The 20,667-nt window shown below is 48.2% G+C and overlaps 2 protein-coding genes across 2 annotated transcripts; one reads left to right on the top strand and one right to left on the bottom strand.

Moving 5' to 3' along the window:
- Window positions 1-1,986: 1,986 nt before the first annotated feature.
- On the bottom strand, window positions 1,987-6,518 carry COPE (COPI coat complex subunit epsilon). Its single transcript, XM_079546637.1, has 10 exons — window positions 6,368-6,518; window positions 6,066-6,128; window positions 5,836-5,936; window positions 5,506-5,658; window positions 4,989-5,042; window positions 4,614-4,695; window positions 3,465-3,620; window positions 3,152-3,220; window positions 2,635-2,709; window positions 1,987-2,128 (listed from the first exon to the last, which is right to left on the bottom strand). Exons 1-10 carry the CDS (start codon window positions 6,491-6,493, stop codon window positions 2,081-2,083), a joined length of 927 nt encoding a protein of 308 aa, XP_079402763.1. The 5' UTR covers window positions 6,494-6,518; the 3' UTR covers window positions 1,987-2,080.
- A 203-nt stretch (window positions 6,519-6,721) lies between these two features.
- Window positions 6,722-11,544, top strand: DDX49 (DEAD-box helicase 49; the record flags this gene model as incomplete). The annotated part of the gene is made up of 13 exons (XM_079546926.1): window positions 6,722-6,836; window positions 6,942-7,065; window positions 7,143-7,228; window positions 7,422-7,543; window positions 7,651-7,838; window positions 7,975-8,115; window positions 8,683-8,758; window positions 8,878-8,954; window positions 9,441-9,538; window positions 9,901-9,975; window positions 10,519-10,607; window positions 11,004-11,075; window positions 11,368-11,544. 13 exons carry the CDS (start codon window positions 6,722-6,724, stop codon window positions 11,542-11,544), a joined length of 1,440 nt encoding a protein of 479 aa, XP_079403052.1.
- Between the last annotated feature and the right edge of the window lie 9,123 nt (window positions 11,545-20,667).

Here is a 20,667-nt window from a genome sequence, read left to right as displayed (position 1 = left end):
CGGCGGGAGCAGCTGTGCCCTGCAGGATGCCGTCAGCAGCCCGGCGACGCCACCCTGCAGAGCCCTCCGCGTTCAACATCCTTACGTCCACTCCTCATTATTATTCTGTAAACGATTCTCCGCGCTTCCCTCTGTTCCACCGGTCTCGCAAAAGCCTCGCACAGCAGGAATTTGTCCTCTTTCTCCTCTCCTCGCTCGTTCCCACCACCCCGTCACGGTTACAACAGGTGCCGAAGTTCGGCCCCAGATCAAAAGGCTGTGGGGTAAGGAGATGCACCTGGAGAAATGCAAACCCTGCCTCAGGGCCAGCCCTTATGCCAGCCCTCACCGAGCACCTCCTCCCGAGTTGGGCAGCCTGCGTTCCAGCACATACAGCAGAAATCTCCTCAACAAGGAGCTCACAATTAAAAGCAGTCAAATCGATCGCCATCCGCAGCTCAAACGTTTGCTTTGCAAGGTTTAAGATGAAGGTTCTCCTGAAATGCTGGCACAAATTCTCTCCGTGCTGAGGCAGCGCAGGAACCTCAGAGCAATGCATTGGAGCAGCACAGCTGTGCTGTGCATCAGCCACGGAGCAGCAATTGGTGCCCAATGCACCTCAGTGACAACCTCGAGTGCAGCAGTAAGGCTCCCTGTTAGCAGAGACAGACAAATGATCACTCATAAGGAGAAAACCCATCTGTGGAATTGTAAGTTGAAGAAATAGGAGTTTTAAGCCATCTGAAAGTCCCACCGCCGACTCATTCTGCCTTCAAGTTCTTTGGAACTTCTCTAATTGGTCCCGGGCAGCAAAGAGAAAACACAAACTCATTCCTCTCACAGGTCTGAACAACACGTTCCCCTATTCTCACACTGACAGGATTGGCTCCTTCTCCCCACTTGCTTTTATTGTTTACATTTTTAAGTCAATTTATCATGGCCCATCAAGTGGGCAATGGCTGCCCTGAGCACACAAGCCCCTTTCACATCTCGCTCAGACAGCTCCACAAAGGAAACATTCATTCAAGACTGGACCACGAATAACCCCTCACTGAAAAGAGCTGCTTGCTAAACAAGCCAAGGCAAGAGACAATGAGCTCTTTCAGAGCAATGGCTTCGAGGTGGGCACAAAGGAAACGCCACTCAGACCATTTGCAGCGTAGCATAAACCCCCTCTTCTCCCTCTCCCGAAAACATTTTCCAAAAGATAATTCAGAAGATAAATCAAATATTGCAGCTCAGGAGGCCCCGCTGAGGGTTCCAGATGGACATCTGCTCCTCGTATCTCGACACAAAAGGCAGCCTGAAATGCTGCACAGGAGTCCAAGGCATAAAACCCCACAGCGCTCTATTCCTCATGTCCCATTACGTGTCAGGTGCACCAACCACCACGTTCTCAGGAACGGCTGGGGACAAACACTTCCCCAGTACTGCAGGATGCACTTCGTTAAAGAAAAACCCAATGCTTTCCTGGCTGCAGGACACGAGATGTTGCATTTATCAACTTAAGATCAGGGCTGAGCCCGTTACGATTGGATTATTTCTATTCTGGGGAAGCTTTCCCTCTCACCAGCAGTAACCCCTACAGCTGTGCATCCTTCTTCCAGGGGATGTTAACCTAAAAGGAGCCACCACCAAACCGAAAGAACAGCCGTAACTCTGGATTCACCCCTGCACTGAAATCTGAGACTTGAAGTCAGCCTTCACGCTCTCCCCATAGGGATTCATTCCACCCTCAGCACAACAGGGCTCAGTCCCACAACGGAATGACTGGAGTCTCAGGGTGTAAATTAAGGGGCACACAGAGCCACAAAAGGCTTTATTAGGAATGTTTAAGGTACAGTGTTGCAAACTTGATTCGCGCTGTGTTTTAAACAGAGTTGAAAACCCCAGAAGCCAGAAGAGGCTTTTTGGCTCCCAGGTTAGAGCAGCTACACATTATATACAAACTCAGCAACGGTTTCCTGGATTGCAGACCCTGCCACGCTGAGTTAAGCCAGACCCACTTGCAAAGGGCATTTTTCCATGTTACCAGAAGGGTTCTGAGGAACCAACCCCGCTTCCCAGGTATCACAGAGCAGATCTGCTGCCCCGCTCCTCCTCAGGCGCTGGGGGCATACTGCATGGCAAGTCGCTCAAAGTCATTCTCCTTCAAATCAGAAACAAAACGAACACATTTCAAACCCTGCAGCAATTCACCAAGGCAAAACGAACTCCAAAAAGCAAACTGCCTGGGTCTGTTCTCAATCATTTCCATTTGTTTCATTCTCCTTTCTCCATTACCTCCCTCTGCCCGTCCCCTGAATTCTCTCTCACCCAGAAGATTTCCCCCATTTAAGCACAGCGTCCCACGCTAACAAACAAGTTTGTAATCTGGGTTAGATGGACCTCAAAGCATTTCTTTCCAGATGTACCCCACATTCGGTTACGTTTGGTTCATATACTTGGCATAAATACACTCAACCTGGACATTGGGTATTTCCCAACACATCTCACAAGGGCCAGAAAATTTGCTGGCAGTGGTGAGATGCTGGAGAAACAAATGGATCTGCCTGTTTAGAACTGTAGTCATGCTCACAGCAAGTCATCCCCCCGCCCCATCTTGCTGGTATAAGTCATTACAAACTCAGTTTCATATTGGAAAATAGCCAGTACCTTTGCCTGATACTCCTTTATGAACGGATGATTCTTATGTGCATCCTTCAGCTGTGACAAATAACGGTTTGTAACCTGATGGGAGGAAAAAGGGAAATTTAAATACTGAAAGAACACGAAGAAAAGCCAGACAGTTTAAAACAATACTTCTGTGACTTTGTTCTCAATGAGTGAAGAGCTGAGTTCTTCAGCACTCTGAAAGTTAGCAGCCCCATTTAAAAGCAGCAAGACCTTCCACAGCAGATTCAACAAACAGAGAAAACCAAGCTCAGAACTTGGAGATCTCTTCCTCCACCCAGGCTCTCCCCTAAGCACACACCACTGTCTACAACAGCTGCGTTCCCAGACTTTATTGAATACTGAATTTTCCCCATGCCCCAGAACTCCACAACTATTTTGTTTTGTTCACTCTAATCCTGATGAGAACACAGGGTTGCTGAAGCTCTCACCCACAGCAGGAGCACACAGCCTGTCCCAAGGCTGAGCTGCTTCTCGAGTACCATAAAATAAGCCTCACCTCTGGTGGTTTGCCCAGGTGCTGTGACAGGACAACGAAGTTGATCAAGGTCTCAGGATGGCTGCTGTCCTGGAAACAAAAAGTCACTTCTTTGTGACTTACCCCTACCACGGCCAAGCGTAACTGGCAGCGAACTGACCAGCCTACAGCTCACTTTACTGAACAGGCAAAGTAGAAGAAAAGGCAGTTATTAACAGCAAACCACACTTAGGGACATTTTCACAAAGCACAGTGGTGAAGTTCCTTGCTGTTCTGTCTGCTGTGCGTAAGAGATATTCAGATTCAGGCTAACCTGCCTGAAACCAGCAAGTACCTTGTCCAGTGCCTCCTGCAGTGCTCCCTCTGCGTCATCCCACTTGCCCTGAGCCATGTAGCAGGCTGCCTGCCCATTAAGCAGGAGCAGAGTGGAGGAGCATTTGTCTGCCATCTCTTGGAAGATGTAATAGGCATCTTGCAACTTCTCACCACCCTGCAAAAGGACACAGGCATGCAGTTTCACCGTGCACTGTCAAGAAGGCTGTGTGCTCTTTCTGTGGTTGAAGAAAAGGGACACGAAGTTCATTTGAAGGGTTATAAAATGAAACGAGCTGCAGTCATTCACGTGATCTCCTCTCACATGGGAGGTCACTGTAAGACTACAGATGAAAGAAACACAAAAGCATTCAATACTAAGAAGCACTTAAATGATCAAAAGATCAAGGTTCTCATTCAAAGAGAAAAAAAAAACCATTTCAAAAGAACCACTTCAGAGCACTGATTTCATGTCTGGAAGAACATCATAATAACAATAAAAGATCATGAAATGAGATTTCATAATTAAACCCAGGTACAGGCACCTGGCTTTTCAAAATGTCCCAGCTTCAGAGAGCTTCTAGATGCAGCAGCTTGCACTGACCAGAGGGTGAGAGTTTCCCTAGGGAAAAATGGGATCTGAAAGAAAACTCAGCCTCATGCTTTTGTAGGGGCCCAGCAATGTACAAGAATTTAATAACAAGACAAAATGAACACTAAAACACTCTTAATAGTACTGTAACAGGTTACTGCATGCATACCTCAGAATTTACTGAACTTCAGGAGACTGTCTGGTTTCAAACACCTGACATCCAGGCTACCAGCCGTATGTTGTTGCCTGACTGTTTGAAACTCTTGATTACAATACAGTTTCTTGCCAACCAGTTGCAGGCACCAAAAGGTTTAATGAGATTTGGTAACTGGGCAAAAGGCCGATTCCTATCTCTGCAGAGACAGATTTCCTTGAATGGGAGGGCTGATTAAGAGCATTTTATTACACTGAGTTCAGGTAGCACTGTCCTGTTACACGTGGGATTTGCTTTGAAACAACAACAACAACAAAAACCTGCATGCTTTTCTGAAAGCATGATGTGAAAACAGGGATCACAAAGAAGGCACAGAGTCTTGTCTGAGTGCTGTTTCTCAGATGCTGTAGGCCAGGGATACTCACTATAGCCAGGTTCACCCAGGCAGTAGCCAGCTGAGTGAGGGTCGCATCTTCATCTTGCTCCTGCATCTTCTTAAGCTCCTTGCTGCAGATGCAAAAGTGGGAGTTGCATAAAAGGAACACAAGGCCTGTCTCACAGTTCCCTAAGACACAAACAGAAAGCTGTAGTTTTCTTTGTCAAGCTCTTTCACCTCCATAGCAAAACAGCCAGATCAAACTGCTCACGAGGCATAATTACCTCCTCATGTTTTACCAAGACAAGCTGTGAAAGAGCTCCCTGTTTTACTTCTGTAAGGGAAGGAAGAAACCCAGGCCCAGAGATTCAAAGCACTTTATGCTCACTATTCAGAAACAACAGACACAGACAAACTTACTCACCGAGCCAGATCAAGTCTGTCAAGCTTTAGAAGAATCTGGATCATCATCGCCATGCTGCAACAAAAGCAAGTCAACTCTAGTGATGGCATGTTTTATCATTCCTTGTGCTTTGCTAGGAGCCTGCTGTGTAAAAGGATGCACTACCATGCCAGGGCCAAGGCACGAGGCAGCCAACAAAGCTGGCAGTGCTCACAGCAGGGCTCAGAGCAGGGCAGCATGCTTCCAGCTGCTCTCCTGCTGTACAGCCATAGTACTCACTTCAGCAATTCTGAATACACACAGATCAATGAACCAGATTCTTAAGTTTCACAAGGGAGCAATTTGATATTTAGATTTGATATCGTAGGCTGTGCACCGTATCACTCACTATTTCAAAGGCAAACCTCTAAACAGTCTCTCAATGGTTTCAAGGCTCTTCTGAGACAAGCGAAACCTCGGACATTTCTATTACCACTCTCCCTAGGTAAGAGACTTTGCTAACACACTCCTCAGAGATGCCAGATCAAGTTACACTTACCATTCCAAACTCTCCCCTTGATGTAAAGCACGTAGAGCTGCATCAGGATTTTTGTCATGGAAATAGATCGAAGCAGCCATCAGCAAGAAAGTGGTATTGGCCACATCAACACTTTTTGCCATTTTTTTGTCCAAATCAGCAACAATTGCATCTCTGTAACAGCATGGGTGAGAATACAGAAATGTTTAAAATGCCTTGCCACCAGAAAATCTACCTTTTTGTGGTAAAACTACAGCCACACATAATAAAACCACGCTTCTACAAACCTTCCACATAGAAACACGTTCCCTGTCAGACAAAGTTTGATTTCCAGTTTATTATCAGGCTTACCTTTGACTCTCATTTGAAAGATATTCTGCAAACATCCGCACTGCTTGGAGCTCAGGACTGGCATTGGCTTTAATTTCATCCAGTACCACACCGTATTTTCTCTATTGAAGATAAGAAAGAAAACCTAGAATTATCACCCAGCTGTGTAACTGCACTCAGATTCACAACCTGCCCAACTGCAGCCCCGCAGTCAGATTATTCTGCTGCAAACCCAGCCTCTGCAGACTCACCTGGGCAATGTAGGCTCTGAACAAGAAAACGTCCCTCTCTGCTTCCTTCTCAGGGCTGGACGGCTGAAAGGAGGACAAGAAACAAGAACTCAACACCCGTCCGTCAAAACCCAACAGGAGGCAGCCAGGACACACACGAAATCTCCCTTTCGAAAACAGCCCGAGCCGTGACGGGCGAGGCCGAAGGGCGCTCGGGGAGTCCGCGCCGCCAGCACCCAGTGCGGCTGAGAGGGGGCAGCCCCACGGAGAGGCACCGACCCCGGGCCGAGGCACATCCTGGGCCCCCTCCGAGCCGCCCCTACCTTGATCCGCTGCGCCTCGTTGATGGCGGCCTGGTAAGCCCCGATATAGAAGCTGTTCTTCACGTCAAAAAGCTCATCCGCCTCACCGCCCTGCCCGGCGGGACCCGCGCCCGCCCCGGCCGCCATTTCCCCGTTCCAGACACGTCTCCGGAAGCGGCTGAGCCCCGAGGGCTGCCGGGAGCCGACGTCTCCATGGAGATATCAGCCGCAGCCAATAGCCACGCGAGGAGGATGTGACGTCACCACGGCGCCGGAAGCAGCTGCCGGACAAGGCGGGCTGGACGGGGCCAGCACGAGGCAGCCAATGAGAGCGCGAAAGCGGCCGGAAGTCACTGGGGTTGAGTGAGCAGCGGCATGGCTGCGTTCCGGGAGCTGGGATTGGCTCCGTGGCTGGTGGAGCAGGCGCGGCAGATGGGGCTGAGCCGGCCTACGCCCGTGCAGGCCTCCTGCATCCCGCCAATACTGCAGGGTGAGTGCGGTCCCTTGGTCCCCCGCCGTTCCGCGTTGTTCTGCGTCGTTCTTGTCGTTCCCGTCGTTCACGTTCTTCACTCTTTCCCTCACCGCTCCCACTTAGGCCGTGACTGCCTCGGCTGCGCCAAGACGGGTAGTGGGAAGACGGCAGCTTTCGTGCTGCCGGTGTTGCAGGTGCTCTCCGAAGATCCCTATGGCATTTTCTGCCTGGTGCTAACGCCCACCAGGTATGGAGCAGCCCCGGAGTCCCCTGCCTGACGTCCGGTGTCGCCACTTCCCCCGCTTAGCCCTACCCTCCTTGCAGGGAGCTGGCCTACCAGATCGCTGAGCAGTTCCGTGTGCTGGGGAAGCCGCTGGGCCTGAAGGACTGCGTGGTGGTGGGCGGCCTGGGTGAGTGGCACTGAGACCCCGACATGGGCAGGCTGGGGACGAGCAGAATGGCCAGCGTGCTTCTCCGTGCTGATGTATCCATGGTCTTCCTCTTTGAGGCTGGTGGAAGCCAGAGCGATGTTTTCCAGCCACGCACACTGTATGCTTATAGGGTTCAATCTCCTGTAACACGGCTGCATGTTTCTCACTGCAGACATGGTGGCACAGGCCCTGGAGCTCTCCCGCAAACCCCACGTTGTCATCGCGACGCCTGGCAGGCTGGCAGATCATCTTCGCAGTTCCAACACTTTCAGCCTTAAAAAGCTCAAATTCTTGGTAGGGCAGATTTTTCACTCTTTTAAAACATCCTTCCCCGCTTTTTAAGGCTTTTGGTTTTGTAAGAACACTTGCAGATGATCTCGTCTATTTGTGGCTGTGTCGAGGTGTTGGATGAAGCTGACCGGTTGTTGGAGCAGGGCTGTGCTGACTTCACGGCAGACCTGGAGGTGATTCTGGAGGCTGTTCCAGCACGCAGGCAGACGCTGCTGTTCAGCGCCACGCTGACCGATACGCTGAATGAGCTGAAGAGCCTGGCCATGAACAGACCTTTCTTCTGGGAGGCTGCATCCGAGTACGTGCGTCTCTGCTCTGCCACACGTGGGATCCTGCTTTTTCTCTGTTCTCTCCTTACTCTCTTACATCTCTTGCGTTCCATTTTCTCTTGCCAAAGCTGTGGATTTTAGTGCTTTGTTGTCCCTTCCCAACAGGGTGCGGACAGTAGATGAACTGGACCAGCGTTACTTGCTTGTACCCGAAGCAGTTAAGGATGCATACCTTGTCCATTTAATCCAGACCTTCCAGGATGAGCATGAAGACTGGTCTATCATTATTTTTACCAAAACCTGCAAGTAAGTGGAATTTTTCCTAGTGATGGCATTTACTGTAGAGGTGCTTTTGTGATTCTAATTCAGATTCCAAATTCCTACTGTACTGCTCTTAAGCTATGCTGATGTTTGCTTTCTCCATCTGTACTGCAATTTGGTAGAAGAGCACCTTTTTTTGAGCAGCCTGGGACTGCAGGGCCACTCAGAAATGTAGCACGCTGGAAGGTCAAGCTACTTTTACTTCCCTGCAGCCACCTTTCCTTTTGCTGATGGATGCTGGAAAATGGTGGGGAAGAGTCTGCTGTCCTGTGCTATTCATTCCTTCAGATTGCTCACATTGCTGGGGACTGAGACGTGGTGCTGGTGACATTCCCCTGAGTGCAAATGGGAATCCAGTCACCCTCTCAGGGGTGAGCGAGTGAGGTGTGGGTGTCCCATTCCCTGCTCTGTCACGGTGCTTCAGTAACTAAGCACACTGTGCTAGTTGTACTGTGAGGGCTTCCAGAGGAATCCCAGCTCTGTCTTGATCGGTCAGCTTTCTGTTTGCCTGGTGTATTTTGATATCTTAATTGTGTTTTTTTTCCTTTCAAGGGAATGTCAAATCCTGAATATGATGCTTAGAAAGTTCAGTTTTCCTTCTGTAGCTCTGCATTCCATGATGAAACAGGTGAGTGATGGGACAAGTGTGGGAGGTGGGTGCTTCTAGCTGGATCCCTGAGCCAAACAGCTCTCTGGGTCAGCTGCTGTGGGTCACAACATCCCTAATCCAGGATTCTCCTTTTCCAGCGGCAACGATTTGCAGCTTTAGCAAAGTTCAAATCCAGCATCTTTAAGATTCTTATTGCTACAGATGTTGCTGCCAGGTAAGAGGAAACTGCAGTCTCTGTTGCAAAGGCCTTAACCCTGCTTTTAAAGCATCAGAATTACTGTAGAGATTAGGGTGAGTTTAACAAGAGAGCTTTCAACTCTGCCCGTGGAGGTAGGACAGGATTGTTCATTTACCATTACAGAATATCTCTAAGCTGTGTTTTGGAGCCCGTTTGTAGGCCATGTAGTTATGATCCTGTCTTGTTGTACTGCCTCAGGTGTGCGTATTCTTGCAGGACAGTGATTTCTACAGAGCTTAGTTTGTTCTCTTGGTCCAGGAGAGAATATCAGGTGACATGTATGGCAGGTCCTCCCCTTCTGTGATTGTTGGAGAGTTGCATGATATGAGAATTTGTCCTAGAATAGCTGCAGCTTATTAATAAACCCTCTGTTTATGAGAATATTAGGCTCTTGGACAAAGCAAAGATCAGGAACTTAGATTTTATATTTATCAGCTTCTGTTCTCTCTCCCTGCATTGCAGAGGCTTGGACATTCCTACTGTACAAGTTGTCATCAACCACAACACTCCAGGCCTGCCAAAAATCTACATTCACCGGGTTGGCCGGACAGCCCGTGCAGGTGAGTGGGGCAAACTGCACCCCTTGCAGCAGTGCTGCACTTGGCTAAAACTGGGATCTCAGTGCCCCGAATGAGTGTGAGAAACCTTCGCAGCAGCTGCAGTACAATCTTCTCAGTCAATGCCAAGTCTGCTCAGATTGCTGGCTCAGCATCGTGCCTTAAGATTGCAAGGATAGCTGATCTTGTGTCTGATCTGCACCAATACTTGAGTGCTTTCTCAGAGCAAATAAAGACCCTTTAGAGCATCCTGTCACCACAATGTGCTAGGTTGACTCATGGAGATGGATGGAATTTGGCATGGTTTAGGCCTCCTTTCCCTCTGCTTGTCAGGATTCGTGTGTCACTGTGTTTTCATCATGCAGGTCGGAACGGGATCTCTATTACAATGGTGACACAGTATGACATCCATCTTGTGCACGCTATCGAGGAGGAGATCAGTAAGTGGGGAACATTAATACTGCTAAGGTGTAGAATCGTTTTTGTGTTTGTGGTACTTGCAGCCTGGATTTTATCTACCAGGATGTGTGGTTCAGAACAGCAGCATAAAAATGGTTTCTTTTTCCCATGTAGCCAAAGATCAGAAAGGAATAGGAGTTCTTGAACCTCCATCAGTTTTGTTCTTGCTGTTTCTAGTGGAGGAGAAACTGTCTGTCAAACATATTTTGTAGCCTTTTTATTAAAGCAGACAACTTTTTTTTCTTACTTCCTCGCTGCTGTCTATGCTGAGGTGAATGAAAAGAGCACAGACTTCATCCTTTGTTAAAGGAAATAGGCCCAATAAAGGCAACATATTTTACTACAGGAATTGCAGAAGGGAGGATGTAATCCTTTGTTGTGGGCCTGTAGAAGTGACAGTGATCATAACTTATGACAACAAGTCTATTCGTAGTCAGTGGAACTATGTAGGTTACTTACTAGTTGAGAACCTGCCTCTGGATTTCATAACCAGCCATGTGTGTAAATGTCTCATCCTAATTTAGAACTGAAGCTGCAGGAGTTTTCTGTGGAAGAGAAACTGGTGCTTGACATCCTTAACCATGTGAATGTTACAAGGAGGGAGTGTGAAATAGTAAGTGTGCAAACATGAAGCTCCTTTGTTCAGAGGACAGGAAATCTTAGGCAGCCAAGAGATTTGCTGTTGACTAATACCAGGTTCTGTATATGCAGTTTTCTTTTAAATACATAATTCAGAGTTTTTGTTCCTTCTTCTAGTGGAAGCACTTCAATATTTGCCATAGTGGGGGTTTTGTTTGAGTTAGCTTCCCTAAGTTAGTTCTATTACTGCACACTTTGAGCAGTTAGTGCTGCTGAGTGTTGGGGCTGGAGGCTGGTAGCCGGGGGAAGGACTGCAAGCTACCAAATGTGCCACGCTGCTGAGATTCTGCTGAGTGAAGCAGGACTGCTTTTCTCTCTGTCAACTCAGTGCTTGGATACTGATTGCTCTGCTGTATTTTTTCTTTGACAGGAACTGGAGTACATGGATTTTGACGAGAAGAAGGAAATAAATAAGCGGAAACAAATGATCCTTGAAGGAAAGGTGAGAGTTGCTGCTACGTAAACAGTTTTGATCGGTAGCTGGTATAATGCTCGTGACATGGAAGAGAAATGACAGTTCCTGCCTCACTGCTGTGATGCATCTGCCTCTCCCCTCCTCTTTGGGGTGGTGAAGTTTACCTTAAAAGACAACTGGTATTGAAAAATGTGTTGGAACAGTGACTTCAGCAACCCTCTCAGCCGTGGGTTTGAAAGCAGAGTGGGCATCTAGCAAAGGCAAGGAACTGGCACTGTCCTGTGCATATCACTAAGTTTTTGCCGTTTTGCCGTTGCAGGATCCAGATCTGGAGGAAAAAAGGAAGGCAGAGCTGGCCAAGATCAAGAAGAAAAACAATAAATTCCGTGAGAAGGTCCAGCAGACACTGCAGGAAAAAAAGCAACTGCAGGTGAAGAGGAAACTACAGAAGAAAATGGAGCGGCGGAACAAACTGCATGCTAAGGAAGAGAAATAACATCCTTGGCCTCCCATTGATGGAGGAAGTGTGGGAGCTCTGCTGGTTGGCTCGGACTGCCCTGATGTTGCTGCTGCTTTGGGAATAGTGGGATCCAAGAATTTTTATGTGGACACTTTGACCTGAAACCAGTGTTGGAGAGTGTGGGGAAGGTGGGTGAGGGGAGAAGGGACACTTTGATGAACTGTCCCCATTACTTTTCCTCTCTGTGTAGTGCTGCTGGCTTGGGTCTTTCCTGACAGGCTCGGTCAATCTCCTGAAAGAAAGTCTTTTCAAGAGTATGTTTCCTTCCTCTGGTAAAGGAGAGGCCAGACCAGAATTCCTGGTGATACAAAGGGAAATAAAGATCCTCTCTCCCTCTTCCCCTTCATTCAGTCAGTTTAATTTCCCTTTCGTGGGCTGGTGCTTGCCACTCACAGTTGTTTATAACAACAGATTCTCCCCTGAGTGGGTCTAAAAATAAATTGACAGGATGAGCTCAGCCTGTGTGTGTACCATAGTCCAGGTTTTTCTGAGAGGAAAGTTCCTAGAACACATGGAGAGGCTGTATTGTGTGGCTGGTCCTGGGGAAACCTCGTAATAATTCTGCTTTATGTGTTTAAGTGGCACTCTTGCCTCTGATTGTCTGCTCCATGGGGATAGCAGAGCTGCAGCTCGCTCAGTGACCTGGGCTTCCAGGACTCCTGTTTCTGCGGATGATCAGTTCAAAGCTCTGTTCAGGTTTCACCTTTAGTGCCTTCTTTAATGTTCAGAACTTCCTCTAATTTGAGACTGAAGAACTGTAATTTCTATCCTCTGGCTTACAAAAATAATTTCTCTGGTCAGCATCCAAATAAATAGTTCTGCAACAACGACTGGACAGCTGACCTTCAACACGTGCAAGTGTTGTGGGAGCTTACAGGAGGGGAGCAGTACCTTTTGTGATAAATGGCTTGGAGATAAAAATCAGTCTTACTTCAGTAGGCTGGATGAGTACTGAGCTTCTTGTAGGTGTTCAAGTCCTCAGTCCCTTTGTGCAATCTGAGCCCAGCTCCTTTTCTGGGAGCACGCAGACCCCTAGGGTGCTTTTACCTGACTTGAATGCAGGCTGCACACAGTGAGGTCTTGCAGAGGAAATCTGGTATTTCCTTGAAGAAAACTCCCACAGCCACGCACAGCAGAGCCCCGTGGTGCATTCATTGCATGCAGGAGCTCAGCACTGACAGACTTGAGAGGAACACATCCACCTGTGTGCCTTGTGGCTGGTGTGGGATGAGATGGGTGTGGTACTCGAGTTAGGAGATGCCTGAACTGCATTACTGGCTTTGTCCCCTTGGGTGCCCTCCAGGAAGGAAAAAGCACTCAATAGTCTGCCTTGTATCACAGCTCACTGTCACTCCTGGCAGCTGCTGCAGTAGCAGCAGCAAATAGGTTTGTATCAGACTGATGCTTTCTGAATACTAAATGCTGCTACAGCCTCGTGCATGCTAATTTGTGGAGCAAGCCTATTAGCTGCAGATTAAAGAGACATCCTCTCTGGGACAGGCTGCTCTTGCCTTCCTGGAGAGGGTGGTGATGCTGCTTTTGAGTGTCAGTTGCTCCCCTCCTCCTCTTGCAAACCCTTCTTAACCTATCTGAAGTCTCTTTGCTTCAGCCTGGTGGGGGGTTTCTCTGTTCATCTCCTTCCAGCAGAATGTGACATGTGGAGTTTGATCAAGGCTCTTGTCTTAAAGCTTTATTCAAAATTCCTTTTAATATATCTCTTGTCTTTCTTGAGCAGCCTTCTCTGTGAAGGTAAGATGTGCTGGCAGTAAGAGCTCTCTGTAGCGCTGCCTAGATGTTCTTGCTGCAGTCAATCTTGGGAGTGGCCAAGTAGAAAAAGAGATTGCTATGTCAACTGGGATGTAGAAAGAAGCCTTAAATTCCCAGACTGTAATTTACGTCTGCCCAGGGCTAAAGGACATTGGGTGACAGTGACATTCCTGCATGTGCTATCATTACTGCCCTCCAAGGATATTTTGTTCTGAGGTTTCCAATCATCATCATAAGCCTTTGGGATCCCCCTCTTGAGAGCGGGGTCTTATATATAATGACCTGCTTCTCTAACAGGCTAGATTGTTTCTTGGCTGTAAATCTGCCCTCCTTTGTAGACAGATCTCCTCACCTGTTCTCCCAAGCAGGCACTTGCTACACTTCCCTGCAAGTGCTGTGCAAGAATTGGCCGTGGAACGGCTGTGTCTCAGCACAGCTGCGGTGTACAGCTCCCCAACTCGGGGAGGGTTTCCCTGGCTGAGTTGCTATGGAAACCCTTTTCGATTCAGCATCTCAGATTCTGCCTTCTCTCACCCAGATCACGTTTGGCTGCTGAACGTGGTGGCACTGAGGTGTGGGCCGTGCCAGGTGTGTGCAGTGGGACAGTCCTGCTCCTCTGCCATCCTGCCTTCTCCTCCTGTCTTGCCCAGGTGTAAAAAGCACGTACACCTCCAGCTCCTACCTTGTTCTGACAGTTCTGTGCAGCCTATGTGCTGATGGGTCCATAGCCAACAACGGCTGTTTTGTGAGTGGTTTAGGAAGTATTTCTCTGTTTCTGGAATATCTGCCTCCCTTGGGGAGGATGTATGTGAGGAGTGCTTCCCAGAAGTTTTGCAGGGAGCTGGGAAATGCCATCTCCTTTAAACAGCAATGCAGGGATCCTCCCAAAGTCAGATGTACAGTATTTGGTAGATGCTCCACAATGGCAGTTTTGCCAAACAAGGAAATGTGGATGTGGAGACAGGTGTAGGGATGCAGCAGTCACCTTCAGGAGCTGGCATTTCTTTCACATACAGATACTGCATTGAGCAGGAAAGCTCTGGACTTCTGTGGCAAAGGAAAGACTGTAATTAAAGAGACTTTGGGCTGGGCTTCAGATTTATCTCTGCTGAGACAGCAGAGCTGCATTGGAGTTTATTTCAGCTTTGCTGCTGCTGGCTGCAGGTGCAGCCATTTCCAGCTGCCAGCCAACACACTTCCCTCTGGCCAGAAACCTGCCCTCTTTCTGATAGAAGATATATGCCACCCAGAGGCAGCATTAGCCTGATGCTGCAAGGCTTTGCCCAGCACTACTGATTCTCCTTCAGGCAGGACATGCTGCCCTTGCACTGGGCTGAACCACCTCATGCCTTTCAGGGGCTGCACTTGGTGCACCATCTCCATGAGCATTTAATGCAGCTGCACTTTCAACGTGGGTTCTCTGAGCTGTCCTGACATCTCGCTGGTTCAGCGTACGCCGTCAGCTGCTGCTTTACCTTGGGATGTTCTTTGTGAACACAAGCTCAGCTGTTTTAAAAGCCTTTAAAAAAGCTGCTTAACAAGCTTTCCTACCAGAAACAGCCTTCTCCCGGGGGAGCCCTGCCAGGTTAGCCAGTAGATGGCAGTTTCTGTGCTCTGGACACGCTGCTGGCTCCGGTCCTTGTTCAGAGGGAAACACAGCACAAGGCCTCTTGGCTGGGTAGCTGGATATTAAAGATTTAGTTTAAGAAAACATGGAGACAGTGAGGGAGCAGGGCTGCCCTGTGCCTGAGCCTTTGCCCCAGCTGCCTGGCGCTGCCAGCAGGATTATCCTGGGTCAGTGCATCAAGCCTTGGCGTTTTCCCTTTAGTTGCAGGGCAGGTCTGATCCTGTATCCCTGCAACATTCCATCACAGTTTTGGCATTCTCTCCATTCTAGGGCTCTTCTGCTAGATAGACCTTTGCAGTTTCTTCACTGAAATTCCAAACCCTCCCTTACTACCTACTGAGGGTAAGCACAGATTCCTGTTGTAGGATACTGAACTTCCCAGTGTCACTCTTGCACTCCCAGGCCCAAACATCGTAAGCTGTACTGCTTTTAGACATAATAGACCACATGAGAGGTGGCATCAATGCCAACAATTTGTAGACTCAGTGCTTTCATCTGCCCATAACACGGTCAGGACTTTAGTATCTCCAACCAGTAAAGCTACAGGGAAATTACTTTTCTCACATGTGCCTTCTTCTGTCTGTTGTCTGACAGGATTTGAAACCCTGTTAGCTTGCTACTGCTGGAAACATAAGGCAGAGCCTAAGACAGCATCCTCTCTCACTTGCTGTTCTACCAGCACTTGGGAAAAATATGCCTGTAACAGCATAAAGAGAGTAGTGAGGCAGAGGGACTGCTCTGATCATTCTGGGGCACACAGGTATTACAAAAAAAATAAATCTGCAAGGTGGGGTACTTAAAAAAGGGGTGAAAATTCACATTTGTGGCAGCCCATGCAAATCCCAGTGACCTATAATAAAAGTGGCTCTAGGAACAGTCAGTGCTGCAGAGTCATTCGCTCCACACCCCGGGGACAAAACTGATACCAGTCTCCCATTCCCTTCCACCCAGTAACTCCCTACAGCTGAAGTTGACAGCAGCATCTGAGGAAATTGAATTTGGTTTCTTTGATTCTCACTCCCCAGGCTTGTGCTTAGCTGGGGAGCTGAGAGGCTGTGAGCACTGAATCAGTTGTGAACTGACTGAAATGTGAAAACGTTGCTCCTTTAGATTACCTGTTGCTAGAGCTGACACATCTATTGTCTGGAGTGTTGTTCTTACTGTAAGTATCTCATTTCCAGAATGATTCCAGCTGCTGCTTTCTTGGTAGGGTGGTGGGAAGCTGATGGAGGAGGCAGAGATGATTAGTGCTGTAGCTCATGTTCTTTTCCCTTGGAGCAGAGACTGCCTTTACACACCACAATCTAATAACGATAATAATTATAAATTACTCTGGGAAAGGAGACTGTGAAGCTCACTAGAGTTTGGGGCTTTATTATGTGCTCATGGACATCTTCCAAAACACACATTTAATTGCCGTGCCTTCTCTGGTGCACACAAATTGTCTTCCAGTGCCTGCATGTGGCAGGGGTGGGGGTTGCACTCACAGAGGATGCTTGCCTGTGCTGTCAAGTGTAAACAGAGAATCTCTGAACTAAAAATAACCTCCCCTCCAAGTAACAGACCATCTGATTTCTGTATCCCAGCCCAGATGCAGGGAGCTCAAAAGGGTTAGCTCACCTATTTTGGTGCTATTTGATCACCAACTCCCCCATGTCTGATCCTTTGGCAATTTAAGACAAAGTGCCCAGCTGCTTCCCCTCCAGCAAGAATTTGCTTCAGTGTGCTCTTACAAAAATACAGGTATGGAAGTCAATATATTAAGAGCTTTGCTATGAGATTACCTAAAGCCACATCACACATCATCAAGGGGGGTCTGTGGCATTATTTTGGAAAGATCTTACCTCCTTCATAATCACTCCCAGACTTAAGGTATTAACCAGCCCACCCTGCGCTGGCCTTTCCTTCCCTTGGCTTTTCAGGCACCTTGTAGATGCCAGTAATTGAGGTCCAACAGCCCTGTAGGAAGGTTGATTACTTTATGGAGGAGGAATGAAAGCCTGGAAAGACAAGGGAGGTTGCAGAGAGAGCTGGTGGTGGTCTGGCATCCTGACTGCCAGGCCTGCTCTGGCCCTGCACTAAACTTGCATTCCCATTCAGCCTGGGAGGCCTGCATCTGTCAGATGGAGTTTGCATTAGACATCCTTTTTCTGAGGCTCTATTATTGGCACGTCCTGTAACAGCAAAGCTTCGTTTCCTCTTGCAGAGCTGGCCAGAAGGGCCTCGTCTCAGGTCCACATTCAGAGCAGATCAGACTCACTGCTGTACTCCTCAGAACCTTGTGCCAGGAGAGTATGGCTGCAACATTTTTTGTTTGCATCTTCGTCTCATGTGAACCATTTTCCCCATGTTCTCTTTATTAACGTTCTGCCTAGGTTTTCCATAAATAATTAAGAACCTCATTTGCTAGAAGAATTAGGTCTCTCAAGGTACCTGCAATCAGTAGCATTTTTCCTCCAGCAAGGAAGCAACTGTTATTTAGTTCCTGACAGTAATTGTTACTGTGAGACAGAAGCAAACAAACTGCAGTCTTGCCATTCAAAACTGGCTTTTGTAACACAAGATTCTCTTCTTTTGAAGCAAGAGAAGCATAAATGGGGAACGAATGAGGGCTGGGAAGGGCATGGTGGGGACATGTTAGAGGGCTGTTGTTCTGGAACACTATGGGACTCCTTTTTAAACACTCATTAGAATGGGGCAGATGGAATTAGTGCTTTGCTGCTATTTTATCTCCAGTAGACCTGCCTCATCGCTAACTGCAGATTTAGGGCATTTGTGGAAATAGATGGTGATGAATGGGTTTTCATTAGTTTAGAAGAGGGAAGACTGCAAAGGAAAGTGCCTCCCAGAACCATCCATCACACTGCCCTGCAATGCCTCTGTAAAAGACTTTTAACAAATGCTGAGCACAGGACAGATCTCATAAAAAAGCCACTATTCAGATTATTCTGGCAAGGAAGAGAATTGCATCTAGTACCCGTGGGGAAGTGTCTAAAGTAAAATGACCTCTGTTCCTGGTTCTTGACAATGGAAGTGCAAGGAAGCACAGAGAATGTGACTACAAGAAAAAGCAGGGCACAGCAAATGCATGCAGAGTACTGCTGGCCTCAAGGTATGCTGTGTGCAGGGATGCACGTCCTGCATCCTGTCATGGAGCTGGCAGCTGGGCAGCTCCAAGTTTCAAGAGGCAGACAGCACTGAGTATGGCAGGCTTCAGCTTGAGGGCATGAAATACGTATAGGACTAGAAGAGACTTAATAACATAAGAGCGAGTTCTCACCCTGCACTGCTGCCTGACCCTGGTCAGGGCAGGTCCTGGGGGAAAGCAGCAGACAGCAGGTACTCTCTGAAGCACCGTGCTGCAGCTGCATCTGCCTCTCTCCCACTCAGTCGTGCAGCAGCTTGACTCTCTGTCCTCCCCCTTGGCTCTTGGGAGCAGCTTCCCTGAGCAGAGCTGACTCACCCAGGTGTGGCTCTGGCCAGGTCAGCCCTCATCAATGAGCAGGACAACAGAGCACGGGCAGAACTATGAAATGGTCACCAGCCAAATGCAAGAATCTGTATTCAGCTCTACCTTGTGAGTCACAGCCATGGAAAAGAAGTGTGAGAGAGCAGAGACAACCAGAATGTAAACTTTTGCTTACTTTTTCTTTCATACTCCAAGCCCCACCTCCATCACCCCGCATTACAGTAACAGATGCAGACGAAACACACCTTTCTTGGAGCTGATGTCTATTTCAAAGAAGGCTGCTCCTGCTGGGATAAAATGTGAACACTGGCATGGGTTGTGTACACAAGTCCCCAGAAAGCTTTGCCAGCCTGCTTACTTTCTTCCCTTCTTAAACACCCTGAAACAAATACTATTACAATAGCTCCACCCCTATACAGCTGTGAGAACACTTCATGCAAAACAAAATAAAATAGAAACTAATAGCAACAAAAACAACAGAATAATAATTAAAAAAAAAAACAAAAAAAAAAAAAGAGAGAGAGAGAAAAACAACAACAAGAAAACTAACCTGAAAACCTCCAAACAGAAATGCCCCTCCCTGGCTACACAGGTCTGGAGATTTCAGTGTTTCCTCATCACCCCTGTGCAAGGGATGGGCTCTGCCTAGACACAATCCAGCACAGAGTCACCAGCAATTCTCCACTCCAGCAGATTCCCAAGGTGCCAGACCCAGTCCTGTCCCAACTTGCAGGCAGCGTGCAGAAGATGTGGGTTCCTCTCTTGGTCACCAGGGGAGTGAAAGGAGAGGGAGGCCCTGAGGAACTGCACTGCCTTGATGCTGGTCTGCCCAGGATTGTCTGGATGCAGAGAAGGCATTACATGGCAGCCGGTGCTTGCTAAGTAATTACAGTTTCTGCAGACCTGGGAAACATTCCCAGGATTACTGCTGTCTTTGCCTAATCTATAGCAGCAAAGAGGGCAAAAAACAACCACAAAGTCCAAATCAGCACTCCTGTAAGGTTACTATCTACTTCTACACAGACACTGCTTTGTCATTCAGCACAGGGCTACGCATGCTCCTAAGTAACTACGGGGACTCACAGGACACCATGAGGGAGACACGACTTTCCAGGTTTCTGCAGTGTCTCCCTCAGGCCTTGCTTGATTCTTACATCTAGACAACATCTACAGTAACCCGCAGACTTCCCACAGGCCCTGCAGGGCACTGGTCCCAGCATGCTCCAAATGCCTCCTGTTCTCATTGAATCTGGATAAGCAAGGCAAGCTGGGACCTGTACCCTTCAAAAGGAACACTGCTCATCTGACATAGAGCAGGACATCTCTGTGGACTGTTTCCCTATAAAAGAGAGAGGAAAAAAAAAAACCAAACAAGAGCAATTCTGATTTGCTCCATTTAATTTCAATTAACTACAGCCCTCAGAGGCCAGGAGAGATGCCAATCTAGCAGTTGGTTGGCCATCCCCTCGGGCACGTCCCATTTCTCAGATGCTCCTTTCCCAACCAGGCCTCTGCTCTCAGCTTAAAGAAGTTTTAAGAATTCATTAAATCCCACTGCGTTAAACTAATAAGAGCTTTTTCTGCAGTTCTTTTTCCTCTGGAGGCTGGAACTGAACAGCACTTGGACAGACAAGCACCCTGCTCTGCACTGGGGACTCTGCTACCTCTGAAAGCTCCTGACAGCAACCAGTGTTGTTGCATCCTGTTAGAAAGACACAATGTAGTTAGGCTGGAAAAGGAGCTAGTGATGTCCTCAAAGTGCTGATACTTCTTTTCCCTCCCTAAGTTGGGAAATAAGCAGCTTATTTCGCAAAAGGCAAGTGGTTCCCTAAAAAACTACTGAAAAAAATGCAAAGGCTGCTCAGCCCCTTCCCCTAGAAAACTGTAAAAATGGAGACACTGTGGCAGCAGGGAGGCTGGGAAGGCAGCAGAGGGACAGCTGCTGTCTCTGGACTGTGCCACAGCCACGACAGGGTCCAGAGAGGCCTGGCTGTGACTTGTAGATGCTTCCTGTGGAGGATACAGGAGCTCAGGGCCTCTCTGCTCTCCAGCTCGTTGTTCAGTGGGCAGTAAGTGGCTGCAGCTGGTCACCACACTGTCCAGGCAGCTGCTGGTATGTTGGCATATCCTGCCCAAACAGACCTCAAGGCTGTTCTGTGATCAAATTTGCTGTCAGCAACCAGTCCCAGGTCAGGCTCCCCTCCTCCGGAGGTGTCTCCTCTGAGCTTGCTGCTGC

Source organism: Tetrao urogallus (genome assembly GCF_951394365.1).
Source record: "Tetrao urogallus genome assembly, chromosome: 25".
Taxonomy (NCBI): domain Eukaryota; kingdom Metazoa; phylum Chordata; class Aves; order Galliformes; family Phasianidae; genus Tetrao; species Tetrao urogallus.
Note: the sequence above shows the minus strand (reverse complement) of the source record. Positions and strands in the feature narration are given on the sequence as shown.